A 17,276-nucleotide genomic window follows, 5' to 3' on the forward strand; every position below is an offset into this window, starting at 1 on the left:
TGCTACTGCTGCTACTACTACTACTACTACTACTACTACTACTACTACTACTACTGCTGCTGATGCTGCTGCTGCTACTACTACTACTACTACTACTACTATTACTACTACTACTCCTGCTGCTGATGCTACTGCTGCTACTACTACTAATACTACTACTACTGCTACTACTATTACTACTACTACTCCTGCTGCTGATGCTGCTGCTGCTACTACTACTGCTGCTACTACTACTAGCTCTGGGTAGGAGCTGCTTAACTAATACTACTATTACCATTACTATTACTACTACTATTACCCTTTCTATTAATAATACTATTACTACTACTACACCTACTACTACCAGTACTACTGCTGGCTCTGGGTAGGAGCTGCTTATCAGGTCTAGGATCAGTTTACATAATACGTACCTTATATCAGCGTAGACCAGACCTTAGATTCACGCTCTCTCTAATTCAATACAGCACAACCTTAACCCTAACCTTAACCGTAACCATAAGTACAATGGAATCATGCGTGCTTATGTACATTCCCGTTTGTGAGAGGGAAATTTAAGGAAAAAGCGAGACAAAGAGAGGGTGTGTGTGTGTGTGTGTAATGGGCGAATGTCTGTGTGTGAGCGTGCCAGTGTAAGTGTGAGCTTGAGCGTAAATGTTTGAATGTGTCTAAAATCCGCTCACACCTCAGGCTTCGCTGTAAAAACCACTTCTGTCTTCACATCACTTTCTTAAATTTGAACAACCTTTTGAATCGTTAAAACGGACCGTATCAGTGGACAACTGACAGGCGTTTCATTCAGGCTGGAATAAATTGATATGCCATGCTTTGAGGGCCATAATATGGCGTATGACTAGTGCGATAACAGAACAACTTTTCTCCTGGTCTTTAGACACAGCCCATCAGTCCATGTTGGCACCCTGTCCATCATATGTATAACAACATGCCGTCTCACACTAGAACATCACTTTCAATTGGAAAAGTATACATTATAATCCAGTCTTTTAAGCAAAGGTGAACGAAGAGAGTTGTGATATAGCAGGCAGAGAAAGAAAAGAAGAAACAGAGTGAGAGAGAGATGAGAGGAATGAGAGAGAGAGAGAGAGAGAGAGAGAGAAAAAAAAGATACAGTCGAGACACAGAGATACACAGAGAGAAAGAGAGACACAGAGAGAAACAGAGACCCAGAGAGAAAGAGAGAAAGAGAGAGACAGAAAGAAAGAGCGACACAGAGAGAAAGAGAGAGAGAAAGAGAGACACAGAGAGACAGATAGAAACAAAGAGAAAGAGAGAGACCGAGAGAAAGAGAGAGACAGAAATAAAGAGAGAGACACAGAGAGAAAGAGAGACAGAGCGAGAAAGACAGAAATGGACAGAAAGCCACACTCAAGTCTGTGTCAGTTAATCATGGCCATGCGTCTCACCTGAGTGTCTCAGCCATGCGTCTCAGGTCCTCATTCTGCTGTTTCAGTCTCTCCAGCTTGGCCAGGATCTTGGAAAGGTCTCTGCTGGATCTCTCCGGATGCTCGCTGTCCCTAACCAGGTGTCCTCCGATGTAGAACAGCAGTGTACCCCACGCAAGGAGCACCAGCATAATCCAGCGCCACGAACCTGCCCATGGCCGCATCTTTCACCCCTCTGGGGTCTCTGGGGCGGAGGGGTGAGGGATGGGGGGGGTGAGCAGCACTCCCGTCACAATAGGCTCTGAAGCATGGTGAGAACGGCGATGGAGGGCGTAGGGTGGAGGGAGAACGGAGGAGGTGAGCGTGGTCCAGTTGGGGTTTGGTTGGTGGGGTTAGTTAATGCATGGCTATGGTTCCTGCAGGGGGTTAGGATGGGTTGAGGTCCATTGTTGTGGCCTGCCTTCCTGGGTGGGCCCTCTCTGGGCTAGGCTGGTTTGGGCTTGTGCTGAGCCGGGCTCTGGTAGTCTGGCCAGCTCACTGGTGTCACCCTCTGTGTCTCTGCAGTCCTCTGACTGACTGGCAGACGGCTCAGTCTCTCTGGCTCTCAGTGGTCTTCTGCTCTAAGGGAAAACAAAGCAGTCAGGTTAGGGAGAGTCACCGACAAACGCAGTATTTAACCACTGCCCCTATTTTCTTCCTCCCTCCTCTCACCAGATAAACCAGGAGTCAGGAGCCCCTCAGCAGTTAACAGAGAAGCCCACTAATCCACTGAACACTACATAAACCCACCGTTCAACATTATCTACTTCGCTACAGAGCAGTACACAAACCCACCACCTCTCAACAGAAACCTACACAAACCCACCACCTCTCAAACAGAACACTATACAAACCCACGACCTCTCAACAGAAACCTACACAAACCCACCACCTCTCAACAGAAACCTACACAAACCCACCACCTCAACAGAAACCTACACAAACCCACCACCTCTCAACAGAACACTATACAAACCCACCACCTCTCAACAGAAACCTACACAAACCCACCACCTCTCAACAGAACACTACACAAACCCACCACCTCTCAACAGAACACTATACAAACCCACCACCTCTCAACAGAAACCTACACAAACCCACCACCTCTCAACAGAACACTACACAAACCCACCACCTCTCAACAGAACACTACACAAACCCACCACCTCTCAACAGAACACTACACAAACCCACCACCTCTCAACAGAACATTATACAAACTCACCACCTCTCAACAGAACACTATACAAACCCACCACCTCTCAACAGAAACCTACACAAACCCACCACCTCTCAACAGAACACTACACAAACCCACCACCTCTCAACAGAAACCTACACAAACCCACCACCTCTCAACAGAACACTACACAAACCCACCACCTCTCAACAGAAACCTACACAAACCCACCACCTCTCAAACAGAACACTACACAAACCCACCACCTCTCAACAGAACATTATACAAACTCACCACCTCTCAACAGAAACCTACACAAACCCACCACCTCTCAAACAGAACACTACACAAACCCACCACCTCTCAACAGAACATTATACAAACTCACCACCTCTCAACAGAAACCTACACAAACCCACCACCTCTCAACAGAAACCTACACAAACCCACCACCTCTCAACAGAACACTATACAAACCCACCACCTCTCAACAGAACACTATACAAACCCACCACCTCTCAATAGAACATTATACAAACCCACCACCTCTCAACAGAACATTATACAAACCCACCACCTCTCAACAGAACATTATACAAACCCACCACCTCTCAACAGAACATTATACAAACCCACCACCTCTCAACAGAAACCTACACAAACCCACCACCTCTCAACAGAAACCTACACAAACCCACCACCTCTCAACAGAACACTATACAAACCCACCACCTCTCAACAGAAACCTACACAAACCCACCACCTCTCAACAGAAACCTACACAAACCCACCACCTCTCAACAGAAACCTACACAAACCCACCACCTCTCAAACAGAACACTACACAAACCCACCACCTCTCAACAGAACATTATACAAACCCACCACCTCTCAACAGAAACCTACACAAACCCACCACCTCTCAACAGAACACTATACAAACCCACCACCTCTCAACAGAACACTATACAAACCCACCACCTCTCAACAGAACACTATACAAACCCACCACCTCTCAACAGAACACTATACAAACCCACCACCTCTCAACAGAACACTATACAAACCCACCACCTCTCAACAGAACATTATACAAACCCACCACCTCTCAACAGAAACCTACACAAACCCACCACCTCTCAACAGAAACCTACACAAACCCACCACCTCTCAACAGAAACCTACACGAACCCACCACCTCTCAACAGAAACCTACACAAACCCACCACCTCTCAACAGAACACTATACAAACCCACCACCTCTCAACAGAACACTATACAAACCCACCACCTCTCAACAGAAACCTACACGAACCCACCACCTCTCAACAGAAACCTACACAAACCCACCACCTCTCAACAGAGCACATTTCCACTGAGCGCAACAAAAGCCCACAAGTGATCAGAGCACAACCAACAGCTAACAGCCTGTGAGAGAGAATAGTGAGAATAGAATACATGCAGCTGCTGGTAGTTCCCTTATCTCATAATACAACTGGGTTAAATATGGAGGAGTCTGTGTGGCTGTAAATGGAGAGGCATCCTCCTCCTCCTCCCTCTCTTGGAAGACAAAGGATTTATTATGGATACGGCTGATTATTCCGTATTCTTAATTACAGACTAGATACAGATTTCTGTGTGGATACAATGTCAAATATTGGTTGAGTCAACTTAAAAAAGTTACCCTGCTGCCTTAACATATTTCATCAAGTCCATTCAAAATGTCACGTTGAGTTCAATTCATCTAAGTTACTTCAACCTAGTAAGTGAAAGTGAACATTTTGTTGGGGCATGCGGTACAGACGGCTATATATCGGTCCTCTAATACCTGACTCTAATACAGGACTCTAATACAGGACTCTAATACAGGACTCTAAATACAGGACTCTAATACAGGACTCTAATAGAGAACTCTAATACAGGACTCTAATAGAGAACTCTAATACAGGACTCTAATAGAGAACTCTAATACAGGACTCTAATAGAGAACTCTAATACAGGACTCTAATAGAGAACTCCAATACAGGACTCTAATACAGGACTCTACTACAGGACTCTAATACAGGACTCTAAATACAGGACTCTAATACAGGACTCTAATAGAGAACTCTAATACAGGACTCTACTACAGGACTCTAATAGAGAACTCTAATACAGGACTCTAATACAGGACTCTAATACAGGACTCTAATACAGGACTGACTAGTAAAGGCCCAGTGCACTTTGTTTTACATTCTTTTTAAATTATTATATCATTTTTATTCAGATTTTTCAGGGCTCCAAACATTTGGAGTATAGATTATAGATTGGAAATCAAATAATGACTTTAATTTGAGGTTATTTTCATCCATAACTGGTGAACCGTTTAGAAATCTTAGGGGAGCAAAAGTATTTAGACAAATTCACTAACAGTATATGTGTATTAAAGTAGTGAAAAGTTTAGTATTTGTTCCCATATTCATTGCACACAATGACTACATCAAGCTTGCGAGGTTTACACGTGTTGGATGCATTTGCTCTTTGTTTTGGTTGTGTTTCAGATTATTTTGTGCACAATAGAAATGAAATGGTAAATAATATATGGTGTCATTTTGGAGTCACTTTTATTGTAAATAATAATATGTTTCTAAACACTTCTACATTAATGTGGATGTTACCATGATTACAGATCATCCTGAATGAATCGTGAATAATGAGTGAGAAAGTTACAGACACACAAACATCATTCCCCCAAGACAAGCTAACCTCTCACCATTACAATAACAGGGGAGGTTATCATTTTATATCATACCCCCAAGACAAGCTAACCTCTCACCATTACAAAAACAGGGGAGTTTAGCATTTTATATCATACAACCAAGACAAGCTAACCTCTCACCATTACAATAACAGGGGAGTTTAGCATTTTATATCATACCCCCAAGACATGCTAACCTCTCACCATTACAATAACAGGCAAAGTTAGCATTTTATATCATACCCCCAAGACATGCTGGACTCTCAGCATCACAATAACAGGGGAAGTTAGCATTTTATATCATACCCCCAAGACATGCTAACCTCTCACCATTACAATAACAGCGGAGGTTAGCATTTTATATCATACCCCCAAGACATGCTAACCTCTCACCATTACAATAACAGGGGAGGTTTTGGGGGGTATGATAGTGCTTTTGGCCGAGGCAATCAAAGGGTAGACTTAATGAATGAATCAATAAACTGACCTTCTGCTGCCTGCTTGGTGCTGTCATAATGCCTGCCTGTCAGACAACGAGGGCTGCTGCCTAGTGAGGGAGCCTGGGGAGGCTAGCAGCTAGCATTCACCTCTGTTCTTCGGATTGTCTGATTGGAGTTTGTTCTCCCTCTCTCTGTCTGGAAGTGAGTGTAGTGAGCCCAGCAGCTAATGCTAACCTCACTGTCCGTCCGTCTGTCCATTTGTCTGGCAGTGAGTTCAGCAGACAGTTTTCAGTTTTCACCTCTCTCTCTCTCTCTCTCTCTCTCTCTCTCTCTCTCTCTCTCTCTCTCTCTCTCTCTCCCTCCCTCCCTCTCTCTCTCTCTCCCCCCTAGTGTATCTGAGGGTTAAAAAGGCTTCTGAAGTTTGTAACTTACTTCCACTTTGAATTTCAGAATGGCTCAAATTAACATCATACACCTTTGTTACAACACCAGCCTCTGTTACAAACACTTCCCTGTACCATACGTACAGTCTCTACCATACGCTGTACCATATGTACAGTCTGTACCATACGTACAGTTTGTACCATACGCTGTACCATACGTACAGTCTGTACCATACGCTGTACCATACGCTGTACCATACGCTGTACCATACGTACAGTCTGTACCATACGCTGTACCATACGCTGTACCATGTGTACAGTCTGTACCATATGCTGTACCATACGTACAGGCTGTACCATACGCTGTACCATACGCTGTACCATACGTACAGTCTGTACCATATGCTGTACCATACGTACAGTCTGTACCATACGCTGTACCATACGTACAGTCTGTACCATACGCTGTACCATACGCTGTACCATGCGTACAGTCTGTACCATATGCTGTACCATACGTACAGTCTGTACCATACGCTGTACCATACGCTGTACCATACGTACAGTCTGTACCATACGCTGTACCATACGCTGTACCATATGCTGTACCATACGTACAGTCTGTACCATACGCTGTACCATACGCTGTACCATGCGTACAGTCTGTACCATACGCTGTACCATGCGTACAGTCTGTACCATATGCTGTACCATACGTACAGTCTGTACCATACGCTGTACCATACGCTGTACCATACGTACAGTCTGTACCATATGCTGTACCATACGTACAGTCTGTACCATACGTACAGTCTGTACCATACGCTGTACCATACGCTGTACCATACGTACAGTCTGTACCATACGTACAGTTTGTACCATACGCTGTACCATACGTACAGTCTGTACCATACGCTGTACCATGCGTACAGTCTGTACCATATGCTGTACCATACGTACAGTCTGTACCATACGCTGTACCATACGCTGTACCATACGTACAGTCTGTACCATACGCTGTACCATACGCTGTACCATATGCTGTACCATACGTACAGTCTGTACCATACGCTGTACCATATGCTGTACCATACGTACAGTCTGTACCATACGCTGTACCATGCGTACAGTCTGTACCATATGCTGTACCATACGTACAGTCTGTACCATACGTACAGTCTGTACCATACGCTGTACCATACGCTGTACCATACGTACAGTCTGTACCATATGCTGTACCATACGTACAGTCTGTACCATACGTACAGTCTGTACCATACGCTGTACCATACGCTGTACCATACGTACAGTCTGTACCATACGTACAGTTTGTACCATACGCTGTACCATACGTACAGTCTGTACCATACGCTGTACCATGCGTACAGTCTGTACCATATGCTGTACCATACGTACAGTCTGTACCATACGCTGTACCATACGCTGTACCATACGTACAGTCTGTACCATATGCTGTACCATACGTACAGTCTGTACCATACGTACAGTCTGTACCATACGCTGTACCATACGCTGTACCATACGTACAGTCTGTACCATACGTACAGTTTGTACCATACGCTGTACCATACGTACAGTCTGTACCATACGCTGTACCATGCGTACAGTCTGTACCATATGCTGTACCATACGTACAGTCTGTACCATACGCTGTACCATACGCTGTCCCATACGTACAGTCTGTACCATACGCTGTACCATACGCTGTACCATATGCTGTACCATACGTACAGTCTGTACCATACGCTGTACCATATGCTGTACCATACGTACAGTCTGTACCATACGCTGTACCATGCGTACAGTCTGTACCATATGCTGTACCATACGTACAGTCTGTACCATACGCTGTACCATACGCTGTACCATACGTACAGTCTGTACCATATGCTGTACCATACGTACAGTCTGTACCATACGTACAGTCTGTACCATACGCTGTACCATACGCTGTACCATACGTACAGTCTGTACCATACGTACAGTTTGTACCATACGCTGTACCATACGTACAGTCTGTACCATACGCTGTACCATGCGTACAGTCTGTACCATATGCTGTACCATACGTACAGTCTGTACCATACGCTGTACCATACGCTGTACCATACGTACAGTCTGTACCATATGCTGTACCATACGTACAGTCTGTACCATACGTACAGTCTGTACCATACGCTGTACCATACGCTGTACCATACGTACAGTCTGTACCATACGTACAGTTTGTACCATACGCTGTACCATACGTACAGTCTGTACCATACGCTGTACCATGTGTACAGTCTGGATTAATTGGATTAATTGGGACAGATTTAATTAATTTTCTCAGAGTATCTACAGTTGAAGACGAAAGTTAACATACACCTTAGCCAAATACATTTAACCTCAGTTTTTCACAATTCCTGGCATTTAATCCTAGTAAAAATTCCCTGTCTTAGGTCAGTTAGGATCACCACTTTATTTTAAGAATGTGAAATGTCAGAATAATAGTAGAGAGAATGATTTATTTCAGCTTTTATTTATTTCATCACATTCCCAGTGGGTCAGAAGTTGACATACACTCAATTAGTATTTGGAAGCGTTGCCTTTAAATTGTTTAACTTTGGTCAAACAATACGGGTAGCCTTCCACAAGCTTCCCACAATAAGTTGGGTGAATTTTGGCCCATTCAGGTTTGTAGGATCCTTGCTCGCACACGCTTTTTCAGTTCTGCCCACAAATCTTCTATGGGATTGAGGTCAGGGCTTTGTGATGGCCACTCCAATACCTTGACTTTGTTGTCCTTAAGCTATAACTTTTGAAGTATGCTTGGGGTCATTGTCCATTTGGAAGACCCATTTGCGACCAAGCTTTAACTTCTTGACTGATGTCTTGAGATGTTGCTTCAATATATCCACATAATTTTCATTCCTCATGTTGCCATCTATTTGGTGAAGTGCACCAGTCCCTTCTGCAGCAAAGCACCCCCACAACATGATGCTGCCACCCCCTGTGCTTTACGGTTGGGATGGTGTTTTTTGGCTTGCAAGCCTCCCCCTTTTTCCTCCAAACATAACGATGGTCATTATGGCCAAACAGTCATATTTTTGTTTCATCAGACCAGAGGAAATTTCTCCAAAAACTACAATCTTTGTTCCCATGTGAAGTTGCAAACCGTAGTCTGGCTTTTTTATGGCGGTTTTGGAGCAGTGGCTTCTTCTTTGCTGAGTGGCCTTTCAGGTTTTACATTTTTTATTTTTATTTAACTAGGCAGGTCAGTTAAGAACAAATTCTTATTTCAATGACGGCCTAGGAAGAATGGATACTTTTGTACCTGTTTCCTCCAACATCTTCACAAGGTCCTTTGCTGTTGTTCTGGGATTGATTTGCACTTTTCGCACCAAAGTACGTTCATCTCTAGGAGACAGAACGCATCTCCTTCCTGAGCGGTATGACGGCTGCGTGGTCCCATGGTGTTTATAGTTGCGTACTATTGTTTGTACAGATGAACGTGGTACCTTCAGGTGTTTGGAAATTGCTCCCAAGGATGAACCAGACTGGTGGAGGTCTACAATTTTTTTCGGAGGTCTTGGCTGATTTCTTTGAATTTTTCCATGATGACAAGCAAAGAGTCACTGATTTTGAAGGTAGGACTTGAAATACAAGGTGATCAAATTAAACGCTACACTTTAATGATAATTTGATGATGTGACTTAAGGTCTTTGTCTCTCAGCCAATGCCAGTCTGATTCAGTTCGTTCTCCCTCTCTTATCCAATGGCATAGTCTGATAATCGTTGTGTCTACCTCTCAGCCAATGGGTGCTTCTGATTCAGTTTGCTCTGCATCTCTCAGTCAATGGTGGAATCGAATTCTGTTTGTTCTGTCTCTCTCAGCCAATAAATAATTGAGCTGAGTACAGCACTGAGCCCCAGTTTAGCCTCATCACACTCAAAGAGAAGAGCAGTAACCAGGAAACAGGAACTGCATCTTTTATAAATATTAGCCTTTATCAATATTCAGCAGAAGGAGAGAGAGTAGGAAGGAAGACATCTTTTGGCACCCTAATCAAAGTTAGCTTTACTGAGCAGCCCTTTTGTTCTCTTTCTATCTTTATCTCTCTCCCTCTCTCTCCCATTTCTCTTTCTCTCTCTGTTTGAAAATATGCTACACAGTATAGGTTAGATAATGATGCAATGCTGCATAGTAAGAAACAAGGCTACCTTGTCCTTATGTGATTCTAAAGCAGAGGAGTATAAGTATGTCTCTCTATAACAGCAGTGATGGAACCTCTGTCTCTCATGGGGATTCTCTAACAGTGATGGAACCGCCACAGTCCACACCCACCCAGGGCTCAGCCATGAGCTCTGTTCTGTTCATTCATCTATTCTCCAGGTAGCACACCCCACGTAAGATATCCTCAATAAAAAACTTGACCTATACCCCTCCCCCACCACACATCTCCCCATCCCTGATATGAATGTTTATTTCTCGGTCGAAAAAGGACATTTGCTTTGGTGGGAATCTTGCATTTTGGCTGCAGTTCTAGGTTGGTTGAGCACTGCCATTTCCTACAGAGAAGTGACATTTGAGAATCCAAAGGGATGTTGTGTTATTCATGATAATAGAGGATGCCAGTGCTGTGTTCTTATTAAGGGCAGGGAACCCAGCCAGGCAGTAACAGACATACATACAGACAGACAGACAGACAGACAGACAGACAGACAGACACACACACACACACACACACACACAGAGTATTCTCTTCTCTTAGTGCACTAGTGCAGCGCTACATCTCCAGGGCTTAACTCTAAACCACTAAACCAGGATGAGAGGCAAACCGAGAAGTCATCAATAGTGCCTTCCACCGCAGTACTGTAAGTTAGCCAAGCCAGCCCAGCAGATTGTTGCCGTGTGTGTGTGTGTGTGTGTGTGTGTGTGTGTGTCCAGGGCTGAGGTTGGCTGGGGCTGATACAGAGTGATCGGGGTTGCTCTAGTCCAGTGGAGGCTGCTGAGGGGAGGAATGGCATCAAACACATCAACCATGTTGATACCACTCCATTGACTCCATTTCAGACATTATTATGAGCCGTCCTCCCTTCAGCAGCCTCAGCAGGTAAGGCTCTACTGACATCATAGGAGACAGAGGTAAGGCTCTACTGACATCATAGGAGACAGAGGTAAGGCTCTACTGACATCATTGGAGACAGAGGTAAGGCTCTACTGACATCATGGGAGACAGAGGTAAGGCTCTACTGACATCATGGGAGACAGAGGTAAGGCTCTACTGACATCATAGGGGACAGGGGTAAGGCTCTACTGACATCATATGAGACAGAGGTAAGGCTCTACTGACATCATATGAGACAGAGGTAAGGCTCTACTGACATCATGGGAGACAGAGGTAAGGCTCTACTGACATCATAGGAGACAGAGGTAAGGCTCTACTGACATCATAGGAGACAGAGGTAAGGCTCTACTGACATCATGGGAGACAGAGGTAAGGCTCTACTGACATCATAGGAGACAGAGGTAAGGCTCTACTGACATCATAGGAGACAGAGGTAAGGCTCTACTGACATCATGGGAGACAGAGGTAAGGCTCTACTGACATCATAGGGGACAGGGGTAAGGCTCTACTGACATCATATGAGACAGAGGTAAGGCTCTACTGACATCATATGAGACAGAGGTAAGGCTCTACTGACATCATGGGAGACAGAGGTAAGGCTTTACTGACATCATGGGAGACAGAGGTAAGGCTCTACTGACATCATAGAAGACAGAGGTAAGGCTCTACTGACATCATGGGAGACAGAGGTAAGGCTCTACTGACATCATAGGAGACAGAAGTACGGCTCTACTGACATCATAGGAGACAGAGGTAAGGCTCTACTGACATCATGGGAGACAGAGGTAAGGCTCTACTGACATCATGGGAGACAGAGGTAAGGATCTACTGACATCATATGAGACAGAGGTAAGGCTCTACTGACATCATAGGAGACAGAGGTAAGGCTCTACTGACATCATGGGAGAAAGAGGTAAGGCTCTACTGACATCATGGGAGAAAGAGGTAAGGCTCTACTGACATCATGGGAGACAGGGGTAAGGCTCTACTGACATCATGGGAGACATAGGTAAGGCTCTACTGACATCATGGGAGACAGGGGTAAGGCAGCCAAGCCAATGAAGTATACAAGCATTCTGCTACACCACAAGCATTTCGCTACACCCGCAATAACATCTGCTAAACACGTGTGTTTGTGACCAATACAATTTGATTTGATTTGAGCAGCACTGAAACAGGAGCCTGCATACCAGAGCAGAGCTGCTGTGCCTGCACTGCTAAGGACAGGCTTCACAGAAGTAGCGGCCCGTCCATTAGGGTGTGATGTGACTAGTCAAAAGTATTTTTATTTTATTTTTCAACAAAATAGCTATTATATAATTAAAGGATTATATAAAACATTTCCATAAATGTGTGGTTAAATTGTGTATATTTGACTGTTTTAAAACAAGCTGTTACAGTGCTGCTCTTCCATCAGCTGCTCCAGCCTGCCGACCAGCAATGAGATTGCAGGATTTCATCACATGATTTTCACAGCAGAAAGTAAATGGACCGTCCTGGGCTTTGAGATGAACGAGTGGTGCAGCTTCTCTTCTGTCATTACTGGTTTTCTCTTTCCTTTTTCATCTATGTTTCTCTTCCACAACAAAGACGTTTAGGGACTGGGGAGAAAATGCTATAAAAAAAATGGGAAAGATTTTCTGTGCAAATGTCCAAATGACATCAGTTTGACCAGTTTTAAGGAAATTATAAAGGTGTCAAAACGACCCTACATGTTTTGATGTTTTTGATCAAATGTAAGTTCGACTTGGATGCATATTTTGTGGTTGAAATACTACCAGCTTTTATGACAGCACTGCCACCTTTACAGACGGCCCCTAACCGCACATTCATTCTCGCAAGATGGTGAAAGAAATAAGTACTATTTCTCCACTCCTGTTCCAGAGTCAAAATGTGCATTTGGTGTATTATTTTAATGCAAGAAATGCTTAAATCTTCAGGAGTAGGTATTATATTAGGCTATGTGAGAGGCTATAAACCTACAGTCAGTTTCCAGATTTCAGTTTGGCTACTATTCCATGGAACACATCTGAACAGTACAGTTCCTTTGACGTGCCATGTTAAAGTCCCCGTTTTGTGACTGTTGAATTTGTATAGCGCATCACAATCATCAGAGATAATATAGACGGCACTGCTGTCATCCTCTTTTACCACTTCACCAAATCTCTCCCAAACATTACTGTTCTGACCCTCCCTTCGGTTAATTTTCAACTCTGTCACGTTCTGACCTTAGTTCCTTTGTTTTGTCTTTTGTTTTAGTATGGTCAGAGTGTGAGTTGGGTGGGTTGTCTATGTTAGTTTTTCTATGATTTTCTATTTCTGTGTTTGTCCTGGTATGGTTCTCAATCAGAGGCAGCTGTCAATCGTTGTCCCTGATTGAGAACCATATTTAGGTAGCCTGTTTTCCATTGTGTTTTGTGGGTGGTTGTTTTCAGTCTTTGTGTGTTTGCACCAGACAGAACTGTTTCGGTTGATTCTTTGTTGTTTTTTGTTATTCATTGTTCAGTTTTGAGTATTATTAAAAATCATGAACACTTACCACGCTGCACCGTGGTCCTCCTCTCTATCTCCAGACGACATCCGTTACAGAACCACCCACCACCAAAGGACCAAGCAGCGTGGTAACGGGCAGCAGCAGCAGCGAGATCTGGACTATGTTACAACATGGGACAAAATAGAGAGGTGGTCGGTCGACCCAGGGAGAGTGCCGGAGGATAAGGAGGGATACCGGTGAATGGAGTTGGCACGGCGATCAAGGAGGCCCAAGAGGCAGCTCCAAAAATGTCTTGGGGGGGAGCACACGGGGAGTGTGGCGAAGTCAGGTAGAAGACCTGCGCCAACTCTCCGTGCTTACCGTGGAGAGAGAGGGACCGGCCAGGCACCGTGTTATGCCGTGACGCGCACGGTGTCCCCGGTGCGTGTGCATAGCCTGGTGCGGTACATTGCAGCGCCTCGTATCGGCCGGGCTAGAGTGGGCATCGAGCCAGGTACCATGAAGTCGGCTCAGCGCATCTGGTCTCCAGTGCGTCTCCTCGGGCTGGTGTACATGGTACAAGCCCTACGCATGGTGTCCCCGGTTCGCCAACACAGCCCAGTGCGGCGTATTCCAACTCGCAGCACTGGCCTGGCTACGGGGAGCATTCAACCAGGTAAGGTTGGGAAGGCTCGGTGCTTCAGACATCCTGTGCGCCTTCACGGTCAGGTCTATCCGGTGCCACCTCCAGGCACCAGCCCTCCGGTGGCATTCCCGCGCACCAGGCTGTCTCTCCGTCTTCTTCCAACAGGTGCTCCCGCCTGTCCAGCGCTGTCAGAGCCTTCCTCCTCTCCAGCGCTGCCAGAGCCTTCCTCCTCTCCAGCGCTGCCAGAGCCTTCCTCCTCTCCAGCGCTGCCAGAGCCTTCCTCCTCTCCAGCGCTGCCAGAGCCTTCCTCCTCTCCAGCGCTGCCAGAGTCTCCCGTCTGTCCCGAGCTGCCAGAGTCTCCCGTCTGTCCCGAGCTGCCAGAGTCTCCCGTCTGTCCCGAGCTGCCAGAGTCTCCCGTCTGTCCCGAGCTGCCAGAGTCTCCCGTCTGTCCCGAGCTGCCAGAGTCTCCCGTCTGTCCCGAGCTGCCAGAGTCTCCCGTCTGTCCCGAGCTGCCAGAGTCTCCCGTCTGTCCCGAGCTGCCAGAGTCTCCCGTCAGTCAGCCAGGAGCTGCCAGAGCCGTCTGTCACGCCGGCGCTGCCGGAATCGCCTTTCACTCCGGAGCTGCCGGAGTCTCCCGTCCATTCGGGACCCGGAGGCCACGGAGGCCACGGAGGAGGGTAGAGAGGTGGAGAAGGACTATGGTGGAGTGGGGTCCACGTCCTGCGCCAGAGCCGCCACCGCGGACAGACACCAACCCAGACCCTCCCCTATAGGTTTAGGTTTCGCGGCCGGAGTCCGCACCTTTACCACGCTGCACCTTGGTCCTCACCTTCTTCCCACGACAGCCATTACAAACTATCCATTTTGCAACTTTCTCTTATTGAATTAAACTCTGACATCGTCCTTTTTGCCTTAACTTTTTCTGCCCAAGTTCCCAAAAGCATTTGGCAATCGGTGTGCATTTGGTGCGCTACAGTTTAGCCCTAAAGCGTAGGCTGAGGCTACACACTAACGACAGATACAAAACCTCAATGTTGCCTATAGATATAAATTGCACAAGGTTTCTACATTTATGGATTTTTAATGCATTGTTTTCTCTTTAGTCAACCTGCCCGCCACCCACCCGCCCTTCATCTACACAATATTTCATGACCCTAAATCCACCCGCGCATCGCTAGTCTGCTCTCAGGTACTGAACAGATGGAGCTAAGGAGCAAATTGCAATGAACTTGTAAATAAATAATCATACCAGTCATTGGGAGCCTGGGACCTGACCCGGACATCCATCAACAGTCGAAGGACAGATATATATATATATATATATATATATATATATATATATACTAGCTAGAACCTTTTCGTGGATCTGGTTGGACAAAATTCGCAACACTGTTTTTTGTTTCTCCCACTATTAAATGCTAGCTAGAGGACACTAGCAACCACCAATCTAGCACACCGGTAGCTAGCTTGCTAGCTTGCATGCCAATCAAGTCTAACAAAAGTTACTGGCGAGCTTATCATGCTTGTGACATTATGCCAGCTAAGAATCCCGTTAGATAATTTTTTTCACCTTTCGCATCTGTGCTTGTTGCGTTTTCCCTGTGGTTGTTGCATTTTCCCTGTGGTTGTTGCGTTTTCCCTGTGCTTGTTGCGTTTTCCCTGTGGTTGTTGTGTTTTCCCTGTGGTTGTTACGTTTTCCCTGTGGCTGTTGTGTTTTCCCTGTGGTTGTTATGTTTTCCCTGTGGTTGTTACGTTTTCCCTGTGGTTGCGTTTTCTCTGTGGTTGTTGTGTTTTCCCTGTGGCTGTTGCGTTTTCCCTGTGCTTGTGTCACAGATGCACTCGTGAGATGGCTGCGCGCTGCTCATTCAAAAAATATAACTTTTGATAATCGAAACAGTTGTGGCGTGTGCAGCAGAGATGATTCTGTTTTACATCCTAAAGTGAAATAGGTACATTTATGCTTTCGTTCAAATGCACAGATCACTTTATATATCTTCCCACAGAAACGACTAGTCATTTGAAAACTTGGGTTAATTATTCTCTCCCCCTCCCGCCCAGCTATCACTGTACATTGTGTGTGCGAGTGTATGTGTGCGAGGTTATCTGTGCGCACGCGTGTGTGTGTGTGTGTGTGTGTGTGTGTGTAAGACCATTGGTGGTACGAGCATATGTGTCATTATGTGTTTGTGTGTCAGTGTCAGTATGTGTGTGTGTGGCTCTTGGTTACACCTGCTCTACAAGGTCACACCTACAGCAAGGGGGAATAGGAGACACCAATGCTCTAGTCCCCAGGGAGGGGACACACACACACACAGGTTGTTACGCAAATTACAGGGTAATTTACAGTCGATGGATGCAGAGTTACCAAGCGGACGCGATGCTTTTGTGATTTTCTCACATCATCCATTTTTATATTCAATAATGTCACATTAAGTGAGCTGCACCTGCTAGGCCAATCTGGTGTTTGAAGCTTAAAGGTTGTTTTCTAAGAGAGAGGTTGTGTGTGTGTGTGTGTGTGTGTGTGTGTGTGTGTGTGTGTGTGTGTGTGTGTGTGTGTGTGTGTGTGTGTGTGTGTGTGTGTACGGTATGTGATGTGCGAGGAGGTCCGCAGTAGCCGAAGGGAGGAGATAAGCTACAGTGGGAGGAGATAAGCTACCGTGGGAGGAGATAAGCTACAGAGGGAGGAGATAAGCTACAGCGGGAGGAGATAAGCTACAGTGGGAGGAGATAAGCTACAGTGGGAGGAGATAAGCTACAGAGGGAGGAGATAAGCTACAGTGGGAGGAGATAAGCTACAGTGGGAGGAGATAAGCTACAGAGGGAGGAGATAAGCTACAGTGGGA

At 45.6% G+C, this 17,276-nt stretch overlaps 1 protein-coding gene across 2 annotated transcripts in view; it reads right to left on the reverse strand.

Moving 5' to 3' along the window:
* LOC110504230 (alpha-(1,6)-fucosyltransferase) overlaps positions 1-17,276 on the reverse strand; it is a 160,931-nt gene that overhangs the window by 41,195 nt on the left and 102,460 nt on the right. Inside the window, exon 3 of one of the 2 annotated variants that reach the window (XM_036962384.2) lies at positions 1,422-2,015. In XM_036962384.2, coding sequence (XP_036818279.2) covers positions 1,422-1,624 — 203 coding nt within the window. In that variant the 5' untranslated portion in view covers positions 1,625-2,015. Of the gene's footprint in view, positions 1-1,421; positions 2,021-17,276 lie in introns of both variants that reach the window. The other variant, XM_036962383.2, reaches the window with a different exon arrangement.

This window comes from Oncorhynchus mykiss, chromosome 25, assembly GCF_057628025.1.
Source record: "Oncorhynchus mykiss isolate SJ-2025 chromosome 25, ASM5762802v1, whole genome shotgun sequence".
Taxonomy (NCBI): domain Eukaryota; kingdom Metazoa; phylum Chordata; class Actinopteri; order Salmoniformes; family Salmonidae; genus Oncorhynchus; species Oncorhynchus mykiss.